The sequence below is a fragment of the Carlito syrichta genome, unplaced genomic scaffold, assembly GCF_000164805.1.
Source record: "Carlito syrichta isolate Samal-C Ts95f unplaced genomic scaffold, Tarsius_syrichta-2.0.1 Scaffold307339, whole genome shotgun sequence".
NCBI lineage: Eukaryota > Metazoa > Chordata > Mammalia > Primates > Tarsiidae > Carlito > Carlito syrichta.
The window spans coordinates 474,397-498,872 of NW_007251435.1; the positions used below are offsets into that span (position 1 = coordinate 474,397).

A 24,476-nucleotide genomic window follows, 5' to 3' on the forward strand; every position below is an offset into this window, starting at 1 on the left:
CCACTCACCTCAGCCTCCCAAAGCACGGGATTACAGGCTGAGCCACCGAGCCCGGCTGCAGATTCTACTTTTATCCTAAGATAGTCGAGTTCCCTTGTGGCCACTGAGTCTTACTGCTCCTGCCCCTGGTGCAGGTTCCCCTTCTCCCACTCCTGGAGCCCACCCAGTGACCTTGCTTGTTTATTTATTTTTTATTTTTTTTTTGAGTAGGAGTCTCACTCTGTCACTGAGGCTGGAGTGCAGCGGCATACTCATGGCTACCCCAGTATCACCCTGCTGGGCTCCAGCGATCCTTTCCCCTCAGCCTTCCAAGTAGCCGGAACTACAGGTGCACGCTACCACACCTGGCTAATTTTTGACTTTTATTGTAGAGAATAGGTCTTGACAAGTTGCTCAGGCTGGTCTTGAACCCCTGGGTTCAGGCAGTGCTCTTGCCTCTGCCTCCCAAAGAGCTAGAATTACAGGCTTGAGCCACCGTGCCCGGCTTTTTTTTTTTTTTTTTTGAAGCAGTTTTTTTAAAGCTGTTTTTAAAAGCAGTTTTATTGTGATAAAATACGCAAAATGAAACATTTCTCATTTCACCTGCCTATAACGTACAGTTCAGTGGCATGAGTTGCACTCACAGTACCGTGGATGTCACCACTGTCTAGACCCAGGACCCTCTCATCATCCCCAACAAGAACTCTCCCCATGAAACAATAAGTCCTTCTTCCCCCTCCTCACCACTGGCACTTTTGAAAAGAACTGCTAAATTTTTGGACAGTGAACTTTTGAAGGTGGAGCCGCTAAGGCTTAGGGGAACTTGCACTTTAAATGGTGTGTTTCAGTGGGACAAATGTTGGCCTGGGAGTCAAGACCTGGGTCCTCGTGCTAGCTCTGCCCTGACCTGCTGCGTGACTGTGGCAGTTTGTTTGACCTGTCTGAGTGTCAGCCATTTCCCCTGTGAGGTGAAGGGTTTGGACCAGATGGGGCACACGAACGAGGAATCCCTGCCCGTTGCTCCCAGGCTGGCGGGTTGTTACCAGGCGCTGGATGGAGGCAACACGGCGGACGCGCTGGTGGACTTCACGGGTGGCGTTTCCGAGCCCATCGACCTGACCGAGGGTGATTTCGCCAACGATGAGACCAAGAGGAGCCAGCTGTTTGAACGCGTGTTGAAGGTGCACAGCCGGGGTGGCCTCATCAGCGCCTCCATCAAGGTGAGGAGGCACAGCCGCCCCCAGAGGCGGCCTCTCTCCATCACCAGCCCTGACGGGGTGGGAGGTGGCTGTGACATCCCAGGCCAAGATGGATCAGCTCGTAAACCTAGACCCTCAACCTCCCAGGGAGGGAATGGTTGGAAGGTGCGCACCCACCTCTTCAGGGCTAGGTGGCTCAAGCCCCCGCCCTCTAGGCTGGGGCAGGGTTTTCCACACTTCAACCAACCCTCCTTTTCTGCCCCTCTTGGGTTGCGGGTGTCTTACATCTGAGGGTCCCTCAGTCAAGGTGCCGGGAGCTTGGGGGCAGCTGAAGAGAGAAGTGAGGCCCTGTGGCCTGGGCTGGGTACTTCAAGAGGATCCTGATTTCAGTCGTTGCTTGTGTTTTAGGTTCAAAGCCAGGGCTTAGCGAAGGCAGGATTTGAACCCAGGTTCAGCAGACCCTGAGGTGTGCTAGTAAATTGGCTCTCTAGAAAAATAAACAGCCCTGATTTGTAGCATTTGCTGATTTCCACGGTGTAAATACTCCCACCGTGGTTGGTTTCCAGCTACCAGTGTTTTAACAATCAGCTCTCAAGATTCCTGAATATTTATCCATCAGCTGAGCCAGTGCACATCAGCTCCAGCACACCACCCTGGACTGACCCCATCGCAGGTGCCTTTTACTCAGACTGCTGCCCCATAGGGTGTATGGAAGGTCTGTGAACAAGGCAGCGCCCCAGCCTGCAGTTCCCACTCTGTCCTGTAGGGGGCACTGCGGCCCCGGGCACTAGCTCCAGCACCTGAGCCCCAGGTATGGGTTCCAGTGTGACCCTGCTTCTCTGAGCAACTGTGCCTTCCTGCAGGCCATGACAGCAGCGGACATGGAGGCCCGCCTGGCGTGTGGCCTGGTGAAGGGCCACGCATATGCTGTCACCGATGTGCGCAAGGTGCGCCTGGGCCACGGCCTGCTGGCCTTCTTCAAGTCGGAGAAGCTGGACATGATCCGCCTGCGCAACCCCTGGGGCGAGCGGGAGTGGAATGGGCCCTGGAGCGACACGTGAGGCCTGGGGCCAGGGGTGCAGGCACGGGGGACCAGGGCTTGGACAAGGATGTGGGTGGGCTTCTGGGCGGAGGTGGCACTGGGGCTGGGTCTTGAAGGATCTGGTGGGGGCAGGATGACATTAGGAAGAGAGAAGGGAGCCTTGTTTTGGAGTGGGCGTGTGGGTGATGGATTCAGCATGGGCAAAGGCCTAGGGGTGGGGGTGAGCTGACTGCAGGGGTCGTGGGTGGAGAAGGGAGCAGGGAGGGAAGTTACCAGCCCTGAATGAATGGGGGGTGACCCCTCTGTGTATGTTCATGGCTCTGGCAAGGCCAGGAGGGAAGGTGCCAGTGAAGGAGCCTCCTCCATGGGGGCTGTGCCCCCTCACCCCAGCCTGCAGCTTTGCTTCCTGACTCCCGACTCCTGGCATGGTAGCAGCCCATGATTCCCTGTGGGAGGGAGTAGCTGGGGCTTCTCGGAGAGACCCCTAGCCACATTGCACCAGGTTCTGGTGGGACCCTCCTTTAGACAGCTCCTTCTCTCCTTCCCGACACTTACATCCCAGCTCGGAAGAGTGGCAGAAAGTGAGCAAGAGTGAGCGGGAGAAGATGGGCGTCACCGTGCAGGACGATGGCGAGTTCTGGTGAGTGTGTGTGCCCCGTGCGTCTGGGCTGAGGGGCCTCCTGGGGGCCTGAAGGGAGCACTGGAGGAGTCAGGAGTCAGTTCTCTAGGGCATGCCCCATCATCAACTTGCTGTGTGACTTTGGACAAGTCATGCCATCTCTCTGAGCCTCACTTTCCTCCTCTGTAAAATTAATCGGGCAGTAACACCCCCGTAGTCCCCTCTGCCCACCTGAGGGGACCGTGGGCCACCCTGATACCCAGGCTGAGCCCCTGGCAAGCAGGTCAGGATGCCAGTAGGTAGGGGGATTGACTAGGGGGCAGGGGTCCACTGGCAACCTGATTGCTGAGTGTAGGTAGGAAAGAGGAGGGGCTTCATGGAGGAGCTGGCTCCCAAGCTGACACTTGGGGTGCAGAGTAGCCCTTGGTAGGAAAGAGAATGGATTGACCAGAGCTGAGAGCACAGGTGGCTTGGGTAGGGTGAGTTCGGGGGACAGAGGGACATTTAGGGGCTCCTTGAGTGGGGGTGGGCTTGGAAGACGGTAGCAGCCGACCTTTTAGAGCCCAATATTCACCCCTGCATTCATCCAACTCGCCAACTCACGTTCATCCAACCCACATCCATCCAGAACCCACACTGAGTGCCAACTGTGGGCCAGGCTCAGTGTCACTCTTCAGCAGAGCACTTGATATGGAGACTCAGCAGCTTCCTGGAAGGGTATTGGATGCCCCATATGTGCCAGATGCTGTGAGGGCCCCCTGGCAGGACAGGGGCAGATGACAGTGATCCTGGCACCCCCCACAAGGACCCCTCCTGCAGGTGTCGGGGACCTGAGCAGGGGCCCCCTAGCCTTTCTGGTCTGGGTTCCTGTTGACAAGATCCACCTTGCCAGTCTGGCTCAAGATCAGTTGAATTAAACATAGCAAACCTCTGTAGAAAGGGCTTCTTCCTAAGGCCTTCCTCACATACATCCGCCTTCACTGCATTTCCCCGTGCCCCACCTAGGCTCCTGGAGGTGTGCACAGTGCTGCAGTGACATAGAAACACTGTAGCCACCACTACACACTCACCACCGGATTCCCACCACCTGTTTATCCAGGCCTCACAACAGCCGTGGAAGATCATGGATGAAAACATGCTTTATGAACTGTAGAGGGGAGCTCACCAACCCTGAATAACTGTCACAGCTGGCCTTTGCCAGCTGCCCGCTCTGTCTGCTGAAAGTTTCGCTACGTGTTTTTATTGCATTACTTAATTCCTCCACTAGCTCTGTGGGAGAGACGGCTGTTGTTAGATTCATCCCCGTTTTACGAATGAGGAAACAGGCCAAAAGAGAGGTTCAGGGTCTCGGTGATGCCACGATCGTGCTCCTTTGTGGGCTGTGGTCAGAGCGCGTGGAGCCAGTGGATGGGTGGGCTGAGGGCGGTGGGTGTGGGGAGCTGCCCAGCCCCGCCCCTCCCTCTCCAGGATGACCTTCGAGGACGTGTGCCGGTACTTCACTGACATCATCAAGTGCCGCCTACTCAACACTTCCTACCTGAGCATCCACAAGACGTGGGAGGAGGCCCGGCTGCACGGTGCCTGGACGCAGCACGAGGACCCGAGACGGAACCGCAGTGGCGGCTGCATCAACCACAAGGAGACCTTCTTCCAGAACCCACAGGTGGGCGCTCTCAGCGGCCCCCATCCTGCCCCTGCCGCTGCCGCCGCAGACTCCTGCATGACCTTAGGGACATCTCCGTTCCTCCTTGGGCTTCCACAGACTCGTCTGAACAGTGGGAGTTGGGTGGGCATGTGGGTCCCACCTGGGGGTCATGAAGCTCCCAACCTCACAATCTAACCTGCAGCTGATAAAAATGAGGAAATGGTGGCACTGAGGGGCTCATGAGTATCTTATCCTGAGTTACAGGGACATTCAGAGGTCGAGGTGGAGACTCAGCCCCTTGTTTCCAGAATGATTCTGCCCCTTCCTGGGGAACTCAGCCAGGCTGGCCTTCCCCACAGAGGCCTCTCCCAGCAGCTCCCCTGAAGGTCTGATCCATGGCAGCCCCTTAGTCATCAGGCTTGGTGTGCCTTTATTGCGCACCACCTGTGTTTCAGGCTCTGCGCTGAGCATCCATTGTGTCTGAGTTCTTCCAGGCTTCATGCAGGGTCTCCTTGTAGGCCCTGGTGGGCCCGTCTCACAGGAGAGGGCAGGACTGAGACTCAGATAGTTGACGGGATTGGCCCAAGCTCTGGAGTCCAAGCTTCCGGGAGCCAGCGAGCCCATCTCTGGCGTGGTCTCATTGCAGTGTCTCTCTCTCCTTGACCATACCCGCAGTACATCTTTGATGTCAAGAAGCCAGAAGATGAAGTGTTGATCTGCATCCAGCAACGGCCAAAGCGGTCCACCCGCCAGGAGGGCAAGGGCGAGAACCTGGCCATTGGCTTCGACATCTACAAGGTGAGGCCGGCTAGGACCCCTGCTGTGGGTGAGGAGAGCGAGGGAGCTGGAATTTGGGCTGCATGCACCTAGGGAGAACACTCTAGAGCCCCTGGGTCCCAGCCATCACCCCAGGCACCTTGACATCATGACCGTGATGTGGCATGGGGCCCTGTTTGGAACATCCATAGGGTTCAGCCTACCTGGACTGGTTTCTGTGGGGACTCTCAGCCTGAGTTCTTTCTGACCAAGATCCACAGCGGGGCTGTCCCATGGATGAGGAAGGAAGGAGAGGATTGTGGGTGGTTAGGGCCAGGTTCTGGAAGGCCTGGGTATCCTTTAGGCTCTGTGGCTCCTCCCTCAGGGTTCAGGGTCTCTCGCAGCTCGTCCTTGTGTTAGAGGACTTGCAGGGCACAGGGAGGAGGCATCCTTGGGCACGGCCAGGTGGGCTCACCCCTGGCCACTCTTCGGCTTGGAACCTGAGGTTTTTCACATGTTGTGATGCCCGGTGTGTGGTGACAGTCAGCGTAGCAGGACCCCACATGCCTGTCAGACCCTGAGAACTTGGTGAACCACAGGGATGTGCAGGGCCTTGGTCTGTGCCACACCCCTGGCATTTGATGTGCTTGTTCATGTCATGGCGATGTGGTGCATTCACTGTTGGGCTGACACGTTGTGACACTTTGTTGTGACTTTGTCATATAATCTTTACTAGTGTGACTAGAGCATATGGTGGCACTTGTTTGGGGGATTGTGTAGCATGTCCTGGAAGCAAGTGATGTTATTCCATGGACACGCATTATGACTTCTGCAGATCTTGATACCTCATTCTGTTGTGACGGTCAGAAACCTCACGAACATTGCTTCTAGAGGGATTCCTGTTGCTCCCCACTACAGCTTTTATTGAGATATAATTAACAGACCACACAATTCACCCATCTAAAGTATCCAATCGAGGCTACGAGCGGTGGTTCACACCTATAATTCCAGCACTTTGTGAGGCCTAGGCAGGTGGATCGCTCAAGACCAGGAGTTCACAATCAGCATAGGCAACATAGTGAGACTTCGTCTCTACAAAAAAATAAAAAAATTAGCCAAGTGTGGCAGCACCTGTAGTCCCAGCTACTCAGGAGGCTGAGATGGAAGGATCACCTGAGCCCAGAAAGTTGAGGCAGTGATAAGCTGTGATGGTGCCACTGCCCTCCGGCCTGGGCAACAGAATGAGACTGACTCAAAAAAAATGAAATACACTTGAGTGATGTTTAATGTACAGATTGTGCAAGCATCACTGCAGTCGATTGTAGAACATTTCTGTCACCCCCAAAAGAAAGCCACTCTCTTCAGCTATTGCCACCCACTCCCACGGGCCCTCTCCCCTCACCCCAGGCAAACACAAATCCATGTCTCTCTGTGGGTTTACCTGTCCTGGATCCCTCACCGGAGTGGCTTCTGCTGCCCCTTTCAGGGCGGCGCGGGGAGGTGGGGGCCGGGTGGGGCCCCGCAGGGCTCCGTGTGGCCCAGCCCCTCCCGCCTCCGCAGGTGGAGGAGAACCGCCAGTACCGCATGCACAGCCTGCAGCACAAGGCCGCCAGCTCCATCTACATCAACTCGCGGAGCGTCTTCCTGCGCACGGATCAGCCCGAGGGCCGCTACGTCATCATCCCCACCACCTTCGAGCCAGGCCACACTGGCGAGTTCCTGCTCCGAGTGTTCACTGATGTGCCCTCCAACTGCCGGTAGTCGTGGGGTAGTCATGGCCGGGGATGCTGGGGCGGGGGGAGCAGGGTTAGAGGGAGGAGGAAGACGGGCGCTGGTGTCAGCCCAGGGTGGCTAGAGGCCTGGGCTCCTCGCCGTGGGCAGACATGAGCGTCTCCAGGGCTGCAGGTTCTGGGTTGCCCAGGGTGGACCTCGCCTACCCACCCAGGCCCTGAGCCAGCCCCCAAGTCCAGAGGACCTCTCCCTGCTGGGGTGCAGAGGGCCCCACTTTGCCCTATCTACCTTGATCTGCAGCCCAACTCGGTCTCCTCAAGAAAACAGGTGGTCCCTGCCCACATGCCAGACCCAGGAGGCAGCTTGTGGTGTGGTGGAGTCAGATGGGTCCTGCCAGCCTAGCTTCCTTTCCCCACCCCCACCCCAACTTTCCAGCTGTATAGACAAGTCCCTTCACCTGTTTCCTTTTTTTTTTTTTCCCCGAGTTGGAGTCTCACTCTGTCGCCCAGACTGGAGTGCAGTGCCCGCTCCCGGCCACTGCAGCCTCAACCTGCTGGGCTCCGGCGAGCCTTCCGCCCCAGCCTTCCAAGTGACTGGAACTACAGGCGCGTGCTACCACGCCCGGCTAATTTTTTGACTTATTGTAGAAATGAGGTCTCGCCAAGTTGCCCAGGCGGATCTCGAACCTGCGGGCTCAGGCAATCCGCTCACTTCAGCCTCCCAAGGCGTGGGATTACAGGCTGAGCCACGAGCCCGGCTACCTGTTGTTTCCTAATCTGCGAAATGGGCACACTAAAGTCACCTGTCCCCCGGGGCTCTGTGAGGTTAGGCATCACACCTGTAACACCCCAGCAGAGGGCTTGGCATACAGCGGGTGCTCAGTAATTGCTTTTCCCCTGGAGTAAGGTGGGGCGCCTTGGAAGGGGTAGAGGAGGCAAGAAGCAGGGTGGGACAGGTGGGGGGCTTTCCATGGGGATTTGCCTGGGACTACGTGAAACACATGTCTGGACTAAATGCTGCACCTCCTCCCTCCCACTTCCTGAACTTCCTCCTCACTTTCTGTCTTCGGCTGGCCCCCACCACGCTCTCCAACTCCGGTCCTATATCAGAGAACTGTGCCTGGATGAGCCCTCCCGCACCTGCTGGAGCTCCCTCTGTGGCTACCCCCAGCAGGTGACCCAGGTACATGTCTTGGGGGCTGCAGGCCTCAAGGACTCCCCAACAGGTGAGCTCTCTTGGGGGAAGCCCCCAGCCCTCCTACTGGTTGCCCATCCCCTCTCCCTGCCAGCACAGATGCCCGCCTCCAGAGCTCCCCTGCTGTCCCTCAGCCGGCAAACCTTTCCCAGTCATCCTGGGGTGGTGCCGGGAACATGGAGACGAATAAGTCTATCTCCTGTTCTCGGGGAGTTTCGGTTTCAGATACAGGAACAGACAGGGAGGCTCAGGGAAAGCTTCCTGGAGGGAGTGGCCTTTCTCTAGGCTGAGGAGGTATTAAAGCAGCCTGATGAAAAGGGGTTGGGAGGAAGGTTGGTCTGGGCAGAGGGAACAGCATGGGTGAAAGCCTGGAGACCAGACATCATTAGTGTGCCCCTGCCAGTCTGCCTATGAGGGGCCCTGAGTGGGTCAGTCTCCCCTTCCAAATAACTGAGCCCAGGTGGGCATCTTACCTCCCAGATGTGGGCTCTGCTCCAGCCCCTACCCTCGCCCCGTCTCCAACTTCCTCCCTCTAGGGGCCAACTCTTATGTCATCATCAAGTGTGAGGGGGACAAAGTCCGCTCGGCAGTGCAGAAGGGCACCTCGACGCCCGAGTACAATGTGAAAGGTGTCTTCTACCGCAAGAAGCCAGGCCAGCCCGTCACTGTCCAGGTGAGCTCACCTGACTAGAGGGCCTCTCCTGGGCTCCCAGCCTGAGGCATCCTCGCTCAGAGGGGCAGGGCTGGGGGTAGAAGATTCCAGCCTCTAACAGGGATCCAGGTGTGCTGGGTTCTGGTTGTTAGTTTGTCCCAGACCTTCAGAGTGGCCATGGGAGTGCTCGCACCTGTCCCTCCTGCCACTCCAAGGCTCCTTCTGTATGTGGGTGATTTGGATGAGCCGACGTGATTCTGAGACCCAGCAGAGACAGTGGTCATCTGCTGACCTTGTCCAAAGCCCTGGTAGTTATCCCTGGAGTTCCCCTACGGGTGCATCCACCTGGAAAAGTTGCCCTGAGTTGGCATATGGTGGGTGTGGCTGTTCCTGAGAGCCCTGGGCAGGGGGTTGGAGAGCTGATGTCCTTGGGTGTGACTTCCTTCTTCTCTCAGGCCGAGGTGGTGGGGGACAATGATTCTAAGCTCATTAGTGGGAAGCTCTCTGTCCCCCAGGCCCTGGTCAGTATCTCTCTTGGTGAGAAACCATCTGTAAACAAACACTTGGGTTCCCCGGGGGAGCCACTGTAGCTTTGCCAAGTTTTCTCAACACCAGACTCCCACTGGAGCAAATCCCACACCTGTAGATATTGGGGCTGAAAGGACCCCTGAGGGCAGCCGATCCAGCCCTCCTATTTTTTTTTGAGTTGGAGTCTCACTCTGTTGCCCAGACTGGAGTGCAGTGGCCGCTCCCGGCCACCGCAGCCTCGACCTGCTGGACTTTGGCGATCCTTCTGCCTCAGCCTTCCGAGTAGCCGGAATTACAGGCATGCGCTACCACACCCGGCTGATTTTTTGATTTATTGTAGAGATGAGGTCTCGCTGCCCAGGCGGGTCTCGAACCCGCGGGCTCAGGCCATCCACTCACCTCAGCCTCCCAAAGGCGCGGGATTACAGGCTGAGCCACCGAGCCCGGCTCCAGCCCTCCTATTAAAGACGGGGAAACTAGGACAGGGGGTGCATCACTTGTCCAAGGCCACCCAAGGTCCATCGCAGAGTTAATAATAATAGGTTTAATTTTGTATGTGGACAGGAGCTTGGACAGATGGGGAGCCTGCAGCTCTAGTTCGTGGGAGGCCACAGTACAGGGCTCCTTCTCCTCAGCCAAGTTTGTACTGGGGAAGCAGGTTCGAGGCCTGCCACCACCACTGGCACCCCTCACAGGTCCTCTATATTCCTGGTCTTAGAGAGAGCCCCTCCCATGAGCCTCTGTCTCCTCCCAGATCTGGAACCACCGAGTCCTGAAGGACGAGTTTCTGGGCCAGGTGCACCTGAAGGCCAACCCGGACGACCTCCAGGCCCTGCACACCCTCCACCTCCGGGACCGCAGTAGCCGGCAGCCCAGCGATCTGCCGGGCACTGTGGCCGTGCGCATCCTCAGCAGTGCCTCTCTCATGGCCGTCTGACACCTGCCTGCCCACCGGCCCCAACAGGTCTTACCACTATCTGCATGTCCCCACCGGGCCTGGGACTAGCACGGGAGCCAGGACCCTGGGGTCCTTTTCCCACTCTTCACTGACTTACTGTGTAACCTTGGGAGGTCTCTGCTCCTCCCTGGGCCTCAGTGTCCTGAGGGCCCCAACACATTCCCTGGAGGAATTTTCTTGCCTGAGATTTGAAATAGCCCTCCCCAGTCCCACTGTCACAACTGCTGAGGGACTCTATCCGTTGAAAACATTTTCCCAAGGCCCTGCTGTCTGCCGAGGAGTGCCAAGATGTCACTTGTTTACACACAAACTGCCATGTTCCCCAACCCCGTTCTTGCCCCTGGTGTCTCGGGCCCAACCCCACCTCCCAGGCCTAGCCCTCCCTGCTGCCAATACCAGCTTTCCTTCCGCCTTGGAAGCACCCTTGGCTCCCACTGGGTCCTGCTCAGGCTGGAATTGGGAGATGTGCAGGTGGCATTTGTATGTTCTCTAACCCTGTCCACTCACCCATCCATCAGTTACACTCAAGAGAGATTTGTCAAATGAGTAAATGACACCCTGGAGGCTCCATGTGAAGTGAGGCCCTCCCCAGCCACTGGGCTTTGCCCCTGTCCTCAGGTCCTCTCCGAGGCAGATGCCCAGAGGAGCTGGGCTGCCAGCTCATTCCAGCTTCTGATCTCAACCCCAGTCCTTGGTTTAAGGTCCCCACAAGGATGGTGGCAATGAGTGTGCGGAAGGGACATCTTCCCGCCTCTACTGCCTGGTGCTGGAAGGGTATGCTGGGTAGCGGGCTAGGGCCAGGTGAGTGGAGGGGCTGTGGGGGCCCCAGGGGGGAGGCGTGTGCTCCCAGGCCCCCTATGCCGCAAGATCCCAGCTTTCCCTGGGAGAAGGGGACTCTGGGGTGGGTGGTGCCCAGTCTGCCCAGGTCAGGCTACCCACTGGGCTTGGCAGGAGATGAGTAGTTTCTTTGCCTAACCCGAGACCCCCTCCCCCAATATTCCCCCAAAATGCAGCCAAGGAGACCCCAGTGCTCTTCTTGCTGCCTGGACCAAAATGTTCAACATTTTATAGTCTTTCTCTTTTAAAAACTTCAATTTTAATCAAGCGCTTTGAAAGGAAATTGGAAAGCCCAAGCCTCCTTTTTTCTTCTTGAACTCCAGTTTTGCTGGTCCTCTGATTTTGTTTTGATTCCACTTGGGGAGGGACACAGGAGAAGGCGTCCTTCTCAGAGATCTGGAGGTGGGTAAAGAAGAGGATGTTCTGTGCCTGGGTATCTCTCAAGCTGGCACTGCCGTGGTTTTGGAGAACATTTGTGGAGCGTTGGAACCAGGACTCACTTGGCCTCTCTTCTGTGCCCTTCTCCGGCTTCCAGACCAGGCATAGCAAAAGTGAAAATGCTGTTGGTTCAAGAATGGGAATTCCTGCAGCCTTCTTGGAAATTCCTTTTGGGAATCTGACTTTCCAACCTGAGATCCCACTGTTGGATCCCACGTCCTGGCTGAAGGTGCTGGATTCTCTGACTTTGCCTCTTGCTCTGTGGATGGCCCTGCTCCTGGGTCCTGGCCCTGAGCCACATGAGGGACCAAGAAGTGAAAGACAGGAGAACGGGAACATTCTCCCTGGAAAGCCGGGACATCCCCCTGGACATGGGGCTGGGACTCTGCATGTTCAGGAGCAAGTCACTTAAACCTCCTGTGCCTCAATTTCCCCCTTCTACAAAGTGGGGCCAATGCTTCTCGTTTGTCAGCACTCTTACTAGCAAGTGCTGAGTAAGGGCAAAATACGACCCCCTCTCCATGTATCTCTGTATGTGCACACACTATATACACATTCATGTAATCGCCACTGCTCGATATCTGTTTCACATGAAGGCCCCCGGGTGGGGCGGGTGGAGATATGCACTGGGTGGAGCCAGCAGGGCCTCTGGGCTGACACATGGGTCTTTGCTCAGCATGTATGTCCCCTGGGCTACAGGGGCAAACCAGGACCAAGGGGCAGACCTGTGGGCTTCAGCCTGGGGGCCAGACACTGCCTCCCACCCCCCACAGAACTGGTTCAGCAGCCCTGCTCTTACGTCCCGCCCCTCGAGGTGGGCCAGACTGGCTCCTGGCTATGCAGGAATCTCTGGTCCCAAGAAGCCCCGGGGACTGGGCAGGCCAGGATGCAGGGTGGGTGGGGAGAGCAGTCACTTTGTTCACCTTGTGCGCCACGGGGGCCTCAGAGGTCCCATTTGTAGATGGGTGGGCCTCGAGCCCACACCCCCCAGACCTGGGCATCCCCCTTCTCAGAGCCCACCACAGGCTCAGGGGAGAAGAGGCCTGTTCTATTCTCAGAATAAATGTTGCCACGATTCCAGAAAGACCTTCCTGTGTGTCTGTCCCTGTGGGAGGAGGGGACAATGGAGGGAATACTTCCCAGGCTTAGGTGACTGTCCTCTGTCAGAGGGTTGAGCAAAGGAGGACCCGAGACTGGGGATCCTTCTGTCATTCCATCCTCTCTTCAGCAGCTCTGTTTGAGGCTGGCTTTGTGCCAAGCCTGCCCCAGGCACCGGGGATGTGGGGAACCAGACACCATGCCTGCCCTGGAATAGTCTACATTAGTGGGAACAGATACAGGTACTCTGATTGTGACAAACACCAGGCAGAGCGTTATCGATGGGCAGTGTAGGCCTATGGGGGCTCTGTCAGCTGCTGGGTTACCACCCTGATCCAGTCGATGACCTGGAGGCCCCCCGGGGGGGGGTCTCAGGGAGAGGAGATGGGCTTGTGGCACAGGCAGGTGTGGGGGAACCAGAGCAGAGGCTGCTGAGGGCAGATGTGGGCAGCTCTGGCCAGGAAGCTGGGTGGTCCTGGGGAAGAGGGGGGTTGGGGTGACTCTGAAGGCCAAGTAGACACTTTCGTGATAGGCTGGACTTGGGGAGGGAGGGGGTGAGTGCCGTGTGAGGCAAGTGAACCCAGGTGCCTCGGTTTCTTCACGGAGCTGTGAGAAATGGGCATTCTGATTCACGTGTCCTCAGCATAGTGCTGGGTGGTGGTGGGTGTTGAGTGCACCTGTGACCCTGGCCCTAGGAGGCCACCCGCCCCCACAACTTTCCCGCCTCTCTGCCCCACCCCCTACAGCTCACTGCACCCTGCCCCTGCTGCCAGCCCTGTGCCTCGGGCACCGTGGTGCTCCCCCACTGGGTCTCACTTTCCATCTGTGTAGACTGATCCCGCCTGTCCTGTCCAGCCTGGAAGGCTAGGAGAGGGGATATGAGGAGTGGCAGGTACTAGGTATTGGCTGCAGGGGTAAGTGCAGGATGGGGACTGTTCCAGGGGCTCCTGTCAGTGCCACCGAGCGACAGTGTCTTCAGGTTGGGGATTGTGGGGGTTCTGAGGGAGCCAGCCTGCCAGTCTTTCCAGCCATGCTCAGCCTTGTCTCACTGGTGCCTGTGCCCAGCAGGTGGTGCTAGTGGGCCACCAGGTCCCCATCCAATTTCTGGGTGGCTTCCCTGCAGATGCACTCCAGTTATGGGGGCTGGGGACCCAAAAGGTCCCTGGCTCTGTGAGACCCAGATTTACCCTGGAGAGGTGCGCTGACGTGTAATGGTTCTGCCCCGGCCCTTGGGGCTCCTGCTGGCTGCAGATGAGGAGAAAGTGCCGGTCTTGGTAAGGCACCCTGAGCTCACTGTCCTCACCGTGTTAACAGCAAAGATTGTGTGTGTGCCCCTTGCTTGCCCCCTCCGCCTCTTGGGTCCCATGCTTCACTTCAGTTTCTATGTGTCCCTGTTACATGTGGGGCTGCTCCTAGTCAGCTGGTCTGGCCAAGTTCCTGGAAAATTAGAGAAGAGCATGCACCCCTCACCCCCAGGGCAAGTTGTGGAGGGCGGTGTTGAATTGATGAGTGTCAGGGGGACATGTCTGAGGACAGCCCTCAGGAAGTAGGTCTGGGGCAGAGGGGAATGCAAGGAGGGGAGAAGGCACCAAGACGAGGGCTTGCACGGCCCTCTCCCTTCTAACCTGTCCAACTATTCCCTCTCAGGGTCCCCAGAGGAAGAAATGGCCTGTGGAGGCAGGCAGAGGCTGAGGCCCCTGCAAACTGGTGACCAAGTCAGAGTCATGTGGGAGTTCCTGCCCAGGTGCTGAGACAGCAGGCCATGTACCTCACATGACAGGAGGCACCCTGGTCAGCACGGGTGGCCGGGCCCAGGTTCCACTCTGATCAGCAGCATAGCCAGAGAGAGATCCCAGGTCCCCTGCCTCCCCGTCGGTCGGCCAGAACTCCACACAAAGGCCTGGGCAGCCTCTGGACATTGGTCCCAGCCCAGCACAGCCCTACCCCCACGCTGATGTCACCGCACCCAGACCTTGGAGGCCCCCTCTGGCTCCGCCTCCTGGGAGAAGGCTCTGGAGTGAGTAGGGGAGGGTGGCAGTGCTGGCTGGACAGCAGCCCTGGGCAGGAGAGAGAGGGAGAGACAGAGACACACACAGAGAGACGGTGAAAAGCAGGCTCAGAGAGACACCCAGAACGAGCCTCAGAGCAAGGCAGAGGAAGAGGGGAAGCGTGTCTGCAGAGTGTCCTAGGTCTGTGGCCCCAGCTTCCTGATTCCTCCGTAAAGGTGGCAGCTGCACCCGGGCTGGTGACTCACAGAGTGGGCAGCTGGGACCCAGGTAAGGTTGGGCTGCCCACTGTCCTGGCAATGAGGAGAGGGTTTGTTGGGTGTGGGGGAGTTGTGGGCTTGGGTCACCTCTACGCCATAGCCACTTGCTCCTGGGCCTGGGTTCCATTCATAGCAGCCATTGAATGAAACTGACCTGAGTCTAGACAGATGGAGGCTTGTATCCTGGTAAAGGGAAGAGTCAAGGGGCATGGTGTCCATCTAACCATCTCTGGACCAAGGCTGGGGACATCCTGGGGTCAGGGTAGCAGATGTTCTGAGGTGGGAGAGAGAAAGGAAGAGGGGGGTGGAGAGAGAGAGAGAGAAGCGCCACTGTCGCTGTCTCTGTCTCCTTGGCTTTCTCTCCAAAGGTTTATATCTCTCTTTGGGTAAGTCACTTCCTTCATCTGTGCCTCAAATTTCCCATCTGTGAAATGGGAATATGAAGTCCTAGGAACCAGGGTTACTGTGGAACAAAGTAAAAACAGGTATAGGCTGTGTTCTCTGTTTTCAATTTGAAAAGAAATTAAGTTGAACATGGTCTTTTCTTAGTTTTAGAAATAAAATGTTTATCTTGTAGTTTTTCCTAACGCGTGGCCCTTAATTCTGTACCCTCACTACCCTCCTCCATCCTCCTCCATCCTCAGGGACCCAGATCTTTAATGAGAGCATTGTTTCTGCCCGGCCCTTGGGGCTCCTGTTGGCTGAGGAGCCAGTACCAGACCCAAGTACTGTCTTTCGACATAGTCCCCTGTGGCAGTTCCCCCTGGCCCTTGCTGAAGCCACTGTCCCGCCAGGCACCCAGACTGGTGCAGGTCTCTGGAAGGACGGTGTGCTCGCTGCGTCCCAGAGCTCCAGGGCAGGGGTCAGGGCTCAGGTGTCAGGTAGTGTCGTGGGCCGAGGATCAAATGCCCCAGTGCCTCTGAATGGGCCCTGTGAAAAATTGATGCTCACCCTAAGAGACAGGATGGGGGAGCCGGAGGGTCCTTGTGTCAGGGCCTGTGGGCTGGGGCTGCCTTGAAAGTCACACCGGTCTACAAGTCCTTCCTGAGACCATCTCTGGGGCTGGTCCTGTGCTGGAGACAGGGCGATGGCTCAGACCCTCCTCCACTGTCCATGTCCTGCCCTGGGTCAACTCCCTGACTTTGGAGGCAGAGATGGGCCATATCCAGACAACATAATTCATATAGTCAAGATGGGATCATGGAAAACACAGTATCTTGGCAACTTGCAGGTAGTCAGGGAAGCCTTCCTGGAGGAGCTGCCATCTGAATTGAACCACGAGCCAGAGATGAGAATTTATTAGTCAAAGTTCCAGGTAAAAAGGCCAGTGTATGCAAAGGCCAGGTGGCATGAAAAGAGCTTGTTTCAGGGACAGGGAGTCACTGAGGATGTCTAAGTGCAAGGGCAGGGAAGGAAGAAACAGCAAGAGGAAAGACTGAGACATCGGCGGGGGCCCAGTTGTGCTGTCTTAAAGCCAGGCTTGGGAGGGTGGGGCTTAGGTCCTCCATCCTGAAGGCTGTGGATGTCCTGGAAAGGTTTCTGGCAGGGTATGCTGAGTGCAGGTCATGCTCAGCCCATTACCTTCTCCTTGGGCCAGGTCACCCCTGTCGCCCACAGTCCTGGGGCAGCTCTGAGCTAGGAGGCTGGAGACTAAATCCTTGTCTTAAATTTGTCCTGCCCTGCTGCTGTGTGGCCTTGGGCAAGTCTTGATGCCTCTCTGGGCCCCCTTTCCCAGATGTCTGAGGTGGGGCTAGGCTTGCTACTTTCCAGGAGCCCTTTGGGAATCTAAATGACAGTGGCCAAGAAAGGAACTCAGCTGCTCCAGCAGTGGAGCTGGTGGCAGTGGCTTGAGGCTCAGGTCACGCGGGCTGGGTTGTGGCCAGAGGGAGAGAAGCCAGGAAGGGTTCCCTGGAGGGAGGAGTGGCTGCAGCTTGTGGAGGAGCCCAGGTGACCCCAGCCAGGCTCAAGACTGCCAGGGTCAGCCTGCCTGGAGGCGTGACATGGTCCCTCTCCCTGCAGAACTGTGCCTGGCCAGGCGGGCAGAAGGAGCGCCTGACCCAGAACCATGGTGATTCTCCAGCAGGTGAGTGCTCTCAGAGCCAGGGATCGTTGGGCGCCCAGTCCTGCCCCAGACCATGTTCTGTCATCTGCATGCTCACTGGCAGAATACCCTCCCCAGTGTTTCTCCCTTAGGCTTCAAAACCCAGCCATGAAACTTCCCTGACCCTCTCCCCCAGGCCCAGTCTGGAGCCGGTCCCCCCGGATATGGCAGCTGGGGCCCCTTTCTCTCACTGACTCACCCCACTGAATAGAATTGATTCATTTACACACATCTCTGAATCCTGGGCATTCGAGGCAGTGGAACAGCATGCACAAAGGCCCAAATGTAGGCAAGTCCTCGAGGAAGAGGGAGAGGAGTTTGACAAGGTCCCCAAAGCCAGCAAGGAAGGGGCCTGAGCCTGAAGGGAGCAGTGAGTGGGGGTGACATGGCCCAAGGTGGAGCCCCTTGGGGTTTTATGGGAAGAAGCAAAGGCGCTGTCCTCAGCGAGTCCCACTCCCACTCAGGCCGCAGCAGCCTCTGACCCTCAGCCCTTCCCCGTGACCAGCCTGAGGCTCTAATGAGCGCCTGGTCTCCAGAGCTGGAGGAGGAATGTGGGCCCTGAGCCAGGTGGGCCTGGCAAGGGGCCCGTGGCAGCGGGGCTGTGTGCTGTAGGGGCTCGGCCAGTGGCTGCCCATCCTCCAGGGTCACATAGGCTGAAGAAGCAGCCTTCCCCACAGCCCCGAGGCCACGTGGAACAGCGCGTTTGCATGTGAGTGTGTGTATGTGAGGTGGCAGGCCTCAGGGTAGGGCCAGTCTCTGTCCCAGGGGTTGGAGGAGGTACCCTCTGAGCTGAGCCATGAGCCATAGGTGAGAATCCATTAGTCGGAATTCCAGGTAGAAGGACCAGTGTACACAAGGCCCCTCCAGAGACCCTTGGCCCTAGAGCCTTTCAGAGGCCCATCAGAGATGGCCAGGATCTATAAGAAAAAGAAAGTCACATTCACCAAGTGTTTGCTGTGCGCCAGGGCCTGGGCCACAGGCAGGGCTGGGGAATGGGCACATGCCTGGAACTCCTTAGCCCTCCCAGCATGCCTTTCCTCAGGGGGCCTCTGAGCTAGGCCTCTGGTTGGCTGTTTCCCCCCCATCCCATTCCCAACCCCTGCCCCTCCTGTCTGCCCTGGCCTGGCCCACCTCGTCCTGTGAACGGTCTGTTTGGAGCAGGTGTCTATGAGTAAACACTGGTTCTGCCCACCCTTCAAACCCAAAGTATATTTCTGCTTTGGTCCTGAGAAAGGCCCCAGCTCTGGGGAGCCGACCAGCTTTGCTATTCCACACACCTGGCCCCATCTTGGGCTTTGTTATTGATGAGTGGGAGGGCCTTGGGCATATCACTCAGCCTTCCTGAGCCTCAGTTTCCTCACCTGTAATACAAAGATTAAACACCTCTTTTCCTAGCCAGGCACAGTGGCTTACACCTATAATCCCAGCACTTTGGAAGGTGAAGGCTAGAGGATTGCCTGAGCCCAGGGGTTCAGGACCAGTCTGGGCAACTTGGCAAGACCTCATCTCTACAGTAAATCAAAAAATTACCTGGGTGTGGTGGTACACGTCTATGGTTCCAGCTACTTGGAAGGCTGAGGTGAAAGCATCCCTGAGCCCAGCAGGTTGATGCTGCCGTGACTGTGAGTGTGCCACTGTACTCCAGCCCAGAAAACAGAGTGACTCTGACTCAAAAAATAAGCAAAATTTTTTTCCTGAAACTGCTATTGGGAGCCTCCCTGGTCTGGCTCCTGCCTCCCCTTATCCTGCCACTTCCTCCCATGTCCTGAAAGATCCACAGAACACTTGGCCTCCCCTTCTTACCTGGTTAACTTCTGCTCAGGCCTCAGTGGCCTCTGCTTCCTTTGGAAACTTTCCCTGCTGTGCAAATCCCAGATTCTGGATCATACTCTGCCTTTCTTCCCTGCCTACCTGGGGCCTCCTAGGGAGCCCTGGACCTGAGGACCAGCCTTTACCCTACCGCTTGGAAATGGCACTCTGTGCTGAATGAATAAGTTGTGGTTACACCACCATTTGGCCCCAGGGGCTAGGTTTAAATTCTGATTCCATCACTTTCCAGCTATGTGGCTGTAGGCACATAGCTGACCCCATTTTCTTTTCTGTAATAAAGCGCTGATAATGGTACCTACCTTATTGGGATGTTTGAGAATAAATGTCAAGGCATGTAAAATACTTAGCCCAGTGCTTGACACAGAGCTCATAAAGGTTAGCTGCCATGACAACGCCACTGATAAAAGAATACTAATAATGTTCCTGGGTATAGGACTTCCCCATTCTTTTTTCTATCTCACTTTATTTTGGATTTTAAAAAGTCTCTGGGGACCTCAAGGGATATGATAATTCTTTTTCCATGTGTAGAATATCACTGTATAGTACATACCAATGACACTGATCCATCCACCCATCTATTCAACCATCCATCCATCCATCCATTATCCATCCATCCATAATTCATCCATCCATCTATCCATCCATTATCCATACATCCATCATCCACCCACCCATCCACCCATCCGTCCATCCATCCATCCCTCCCTCCCTCCCTCCCTCCATCCATCCATCCATTCATCCATCCATCCATCACCTAGCCTTTCTAAGTCTCCTGTATAGGCACAGGAGACATCTCATAAAAACAGGCTAAGAACCCAAATCTCTTCACTCATGAAAAAAGTGTATTCATTTGTTATAGGTTCTAATTCATCAGAGGTAGCATCCATGGTGGTCCTCCTATGTGCCAGGCACCATATAATGATCTCATTTTACCTCAATAAAATGGAAAAGGTAGGGACCTCTGTGCCATATCTCAGGTGAAGACACTGAGGCTCAGATAGGGCAACTGAAGCACAAGCTGGGGTAGGTCCAGACAGGACAGGGAGTCATGATGGTGTTGAGGGGACAACAGGCAGGAAGAGGAGGCCTTGAGAGGGGCTGCTGTACAGGGCACAGGGCTGTGGCACAGGAACAGGCACAAGGAGAAGAGGTCAGACTGCCCGTGCAGGGTGCTCTCTGCAGAACATGGGCTTTCCTGGGGACCGTATGCAGTCTAGAGAAACCACAGTGTTGAAGGCCTCAGGAGTGGGATGAGGGCGTCTGGGATTCCTGGTGTGTCAGAGGCTGCCTGCTCCAGCACATTCTCACTTGCTCACCAAGCGGTACATCATTGTACCGCTTCTCTGTGCCAGGCTATGCATAAAGGATGCCAAGATAAAATACCATTCCTTGCCACAGAAGAGTTCCCACGCTAATGGAGGAGACAGCTTAGAAGCCTAGTGGAGGCACCTGTGACTAGAACTGTGACGACCAGCGTCCTGGGGGTAGAGGGGTGGGAGATTTCCTGTGACTGCCACAGGGACTGGGGTCTCAGGGAGAAAGACTTGCCCAGGTGGCAGGGCCAGCTGATGCCAGAGTGGGAACAAGACCCAAGATCCTAGAGTTCTACGGTACACCTAACCCACGTCTTTAAGGACTTCAGGAGGGTTTTTTTGGTTTTGTTTTTTTGCTTTAATATGACATGATTTCCAGCTCTGTGGGGTCAGGGTAGGGACGATGTGTACTTGGCCCAGATTTGTGGGCAGAGGGAGGCTTGAAGATCACATTTGTAGGCTGTTAATGCTATCTGGATGGACACTTTTAGTAAAATATAATGTCTTTCTTTATCTCTTGTAACAATTGTTGATTTCAAGTCTATTTTGTCTGATAGTGTAGACACCCAGCTCTCTGTTGGTTACTCTTTGCATGGGATACTATTTACAAGAAATTTTTCCACCTTTATCCTTTTTGTGTCTTTGGAACTGAAGTGGATATCTTGTAGGCAGCATATAGTTGGATCATGTGTTTTTGTCCATTCTATCAATCTCTACCTTCAAATTGGAGAGTTTAATCTATTTAAAGTAATGACTGGTGAGGAAGAACTTCCTTCTGCCATTTTGCTATTTGTTTTCTCCATGGCGTATATCTTTCCCTTCAATTCCTCATTACTGCCTTTTTTTTGTGCTTGATTTTTTTCCTCTACTGTACTGTTGTGATTCTCTTCTCATTTCCTTTTCTGTGTATTTGAAGAGTTTTTCCTTAATGATTATCCTTTGGTTTATTATTAACATCTTAAATTTACAGTATAGTTTGAGTTAAGGCCATATTAGCTTCAATAATAATGAAAAATTATGCTTCTATAAAGCTTCATCTCTCCCCTTTATGTTTCTATTGTCACAGGTTACATCTTTGTACATTGTGTGCCCATAGAGTTATCATTATTTTATGCATTTGTCTTTAAAATCACATAGGGAAAAAAAAAAAGATAAATGAGTTAAAAACCAAAAATACAGGATCTTACTATGCTGCCCAGGCTGGAGTGTAGTGGCTATTCACAGGTGCAGTCATGACCTCTAACTCCTGGGCTCAAACAATCCTCCTGCCTTAGCCTCCCAAGTGGCTGGGACTTCTTGGCATGCCACTGTACTCAGCTTAATACTGGCTCTTATATTTACCTGTGTTGCCTTTACCGATGTTCTTAATTTCTTCTTATGGCTTTGAGATACTGTCTAGAGTCCTTTATTTTCTGTCCATCTTTCCATTTTTTATTACTATAAAACACACATGGTAAAATTTACCATCTTAGTCATTTTCAAGTACATAGTTCACTGGCATTAAATACGTTCATAATGTTGTACAACCATCACCACCATCCATCTCCATAACTCTTTTCATTTTGTAAAATGAAAATTCTGCCCATTAAACACTAACTCCCCTCTTCCCCTAGTCCCTGCCAACCACCATTCTACTTTTTGTCTCTGATTTTGACTATTAATAGGTGCCTCATGTAAGAGGAATCATGCAGTGTTCGTCTTTTTGTGATGACTTATTTCACTTAGCATGACATCATCAAGGTTGACTCATGCTGTAGCACGTGTTGAATTGCCTTCCTTCTTAAGTCTGCATAATATTTTTTTGCATGTATGCAGATATATTGTTTATTCATTCATCCATTGATGGATATTTCAGTTGCTTCCATGTTTTAGCTATTGCAAATAATAATACTATGAACATAGGTGTACAAATATCTCTTGAGACCCTGTTTTCAATCCTTTTGAATATATATCCAGAAGTAGAATTGTGGGGTCTTGTGTAAATTCTATTTTTAATTTTTTGAAGAACAGCCACAGTGTTTTGTTTTCCACAGTGGATGTACTATTTTACACTCTCAGCAGCAGTGCCCAAGGGTTCCATTTCCCACATCTTTGCCGATACTGATTTTCTGATTTTTTGATAGTAATCATTCTAATGGGTATGAGGTGGTGTCTCATTGTGGTTTTGATTTGCATTTTTCTAATGATTAGTGGTGTTAAGCATCTTTTCATGTGCTTCACGTCTATTTGTATATCTTCTTTGGTAAAATGTCTACTCAAGTCCTGTGCCCCCAAATGGGGTTGCTTGTTTTGTTGTTGTTCGATATCCTTTAATTTTTAGCATTTCCTATAGAGTAGGTCAACTAGTGACAAAGTTCCTCGGCTTTTGTTTATCTGGAAATATCTTAATTTCTTCTTCATTTTTGAAAGATAATTATGCCAGATATAGTATTATTGGTTGACAGTTTTTTTTTTTCTTTCACCATTTTAAATATATCATCATATTGCCTTCTGGCCTCTGTGGTTTCTGATGAGAAATCAGCTGATACTCATATTTTTAAGCATTCTTTGCATATGGGTCACCTCTCTCTTGCTCCTTTAAAGATTGTCTCTTTGTCTTTGCCACCTGTGGAGAAGGGGCCTGTTCCTCCAGCTCAGGGGTAGTCTGGGTGAAGGGGCTTGAGTCGTGGGTATGGGTCCATGTAGGGCCAAGCTCTCCATGCCTTGCAGGGTATCCCCCAGGGGCCTCTCTCCAGCCACCAGACCTACTGTGTGATCTCTTCCCTCTTCTGATTCTCAGTGTTTGCTGTTAGTCTTCCTGGAATGCCCTTTCCCCTCATGGCTACCTGAGAAATCATAATATCCAGCTGTCATCCCTAACACACCTCTCTCAGTTAATAGTAACTGAAACTCGTACAACATTTGCTCTAATAGGCACCAATCTATGTGTGTTGCTTATTTTAGCATGGTAGTTTTTCACGAGTACGTGGAGGTACTGTCATCTTTTCACCTGACAGATGAGGCTGAGGAACTTGCCCGAGGTAGCACAGCATGCGAGCAAATGAGCTGGGATTGAATCTAAACCAACTGGCTCCAGAGTCTAAGCTGTTAGCAACTATGTTATTTCTCTCCAGGGTCAATCTGTCCCTTATCTGGTGGTAACATCCTTATCAGCATTGGGTCTGTCCACTCTACCAAGCCAGGAGCTCCGAGGACACATCTTGTTAACAGTATGCTCTGAGCTTTCGTCTGAGCCTGTGCTCATTGAAGCCTGGTTATGTGAACAGATGAAAGAATGCCTGGAAGTCCACCACCAGCACTTCCCTGTGTCTGAGAGTCTGCTTCCTGTTCCAGTGGACTGCCATGGGTGGGTGGGCAGAGGTAGGTGCGCTCGTTTTCGGCTTGACCTCTCCTGGGAGCAGGGCTCGCGAGAGGAGTGGGAATCACTGTGGCTAGTCAGCTTTGTGCTGGGTGGCAGAGACCTGGGCCCGGAAGCCGGGACAGGGACCCAGCCTGAGTGACTCAGAGTTGTGGGAGACATCACTGTCTCTTTCCTCACCACTCCACACTTCTCTCTGCTTGGTTGTTAGGAGAGCAGTTGGCTTCCAGGATTGCAGACAATGCCCAGGGCCAAAAGTGGAGACAGGAGACCTTTGAAAGGAGAAGAGAAAGAAACGAGGAAAGGGGAGGAGGACAAAGATAAGCAGGAGAGGCGGGAAGGGGGGAATGGGAGGAGAGTCACAGGGCCTGGGCCTTCCGGCCCTCTGGCTCACAGCCCAGCAAGGACTGGAGCCCCATGCCCGGCCCTGTGAGACTGCCAGGACACAGGAACCCAGCCCGGTCCACTGCGGAGGGGGGGGGGTGCCCTGAGTCACCAGGGTGGCTCTGCTGTCCTGGGATTCCAGGGAGCCCCTCGCCAGGCCTCAGTGGCCTCTAATGCAGGCTAGAAGTCACCTGCCGGCTGACCTCAGGGCGGGGTGAGGAGGACCAGAGACAGGCCTTCAGGGCTTTGCCCCAGTGTGTACCTGTCCTCGCTCCCCAGAGAGGACCAGCGAGCCAGAAGGGCCCTTGACCACCTCCCTTTGGTCTTCAAAACTCCCGGCGTTTTCTTCCGTAGGAAACATACTGATTTTTCCCGGCGCCACGTGCATCCCGGGGCCGCGGCCGCGGTCCCCGTGAAGCGCCCGCGATCCCCGAGGCGGCGCGGGTGCCGGGGTCCCTCCGAGACGGGAGGGGCCCGGGCGGCGCGGGCGCCCCCTCCCGGTTCCCGCCCGCGGGCGTCACCTAAGCCGCCGTTGCCATGGGCCCGCG

General features: G+C 54.7%; 2 protein-coding genes across 2 annotated transcripts in view; both read left to right on the top strand.

The window, feature by feature from the left end:
• CAPN5 (calpain 5) overlaps positions 1–12,665 on the top strand; it is a 54,897-nt gene extending 42,232 nt beyond the window's left edge. The window contains exons 5-13 of the mRNA XM_008064449.2: positions 1,007–1,199; positions 2,042–2,235; positions 2,783–2,860; positions 4,307–4,502; positions 5,160–5,282; positions 6,801–6,997; positions 8,081–8,196; positions 8,702–8,838; positions 10,100–12,665. Coding sequence (XP_008062640.1) covers positions 1,007–1,199; positions 2,042–2,235; positions 2,783–2,860; positions 4,307–4,502; positions 5,160–5,282; positions 6,801–6,997; positions 8,081–8,196; positions 8,702–8,838; positions 10,100–10,282 — 1,417 coding nt within the window. The 3' untranslated portion in view covers positions 10,283–12,665. The remainder of the gene's footprint in view (positions 1–1,006; positions 1,200–2,041; positions 2,236–2,782; positions 2,861–4,306; positions 4,503–5,159; positions 5,283–6,800; positions 6,998–8,080; positions 8,197–8,701; positions 8,839–10,099) is intronic.
• Positions 12,666–17,310: 4,645 nt separating this feature from the next.
• The window catches only part of MYO7A (myosin VIIA), an 88,378-nt gene continuing 81,212 nt past the window's right edge, over positions 17,311–24,476 (top strand). The window contains exons 1-4 of the mRNA XM_021715741.1: positions 17,311–17,413; positions 22,770–22,855; positions 23,453–23,532; positions 24,208–24,340. Coding sequence (XP_021571416.1) covers positions 17,311–17,413; positions 22,770–22,855; positions 23,453–23,532; positions 24,208–24,340 — 402 coding nt within the window. The remainder of the gene's footprint in view (positions 17,414–22,769; positions 22,856–23,452; positions 23,533–24,207; positions 24,341–24,476) is intronic.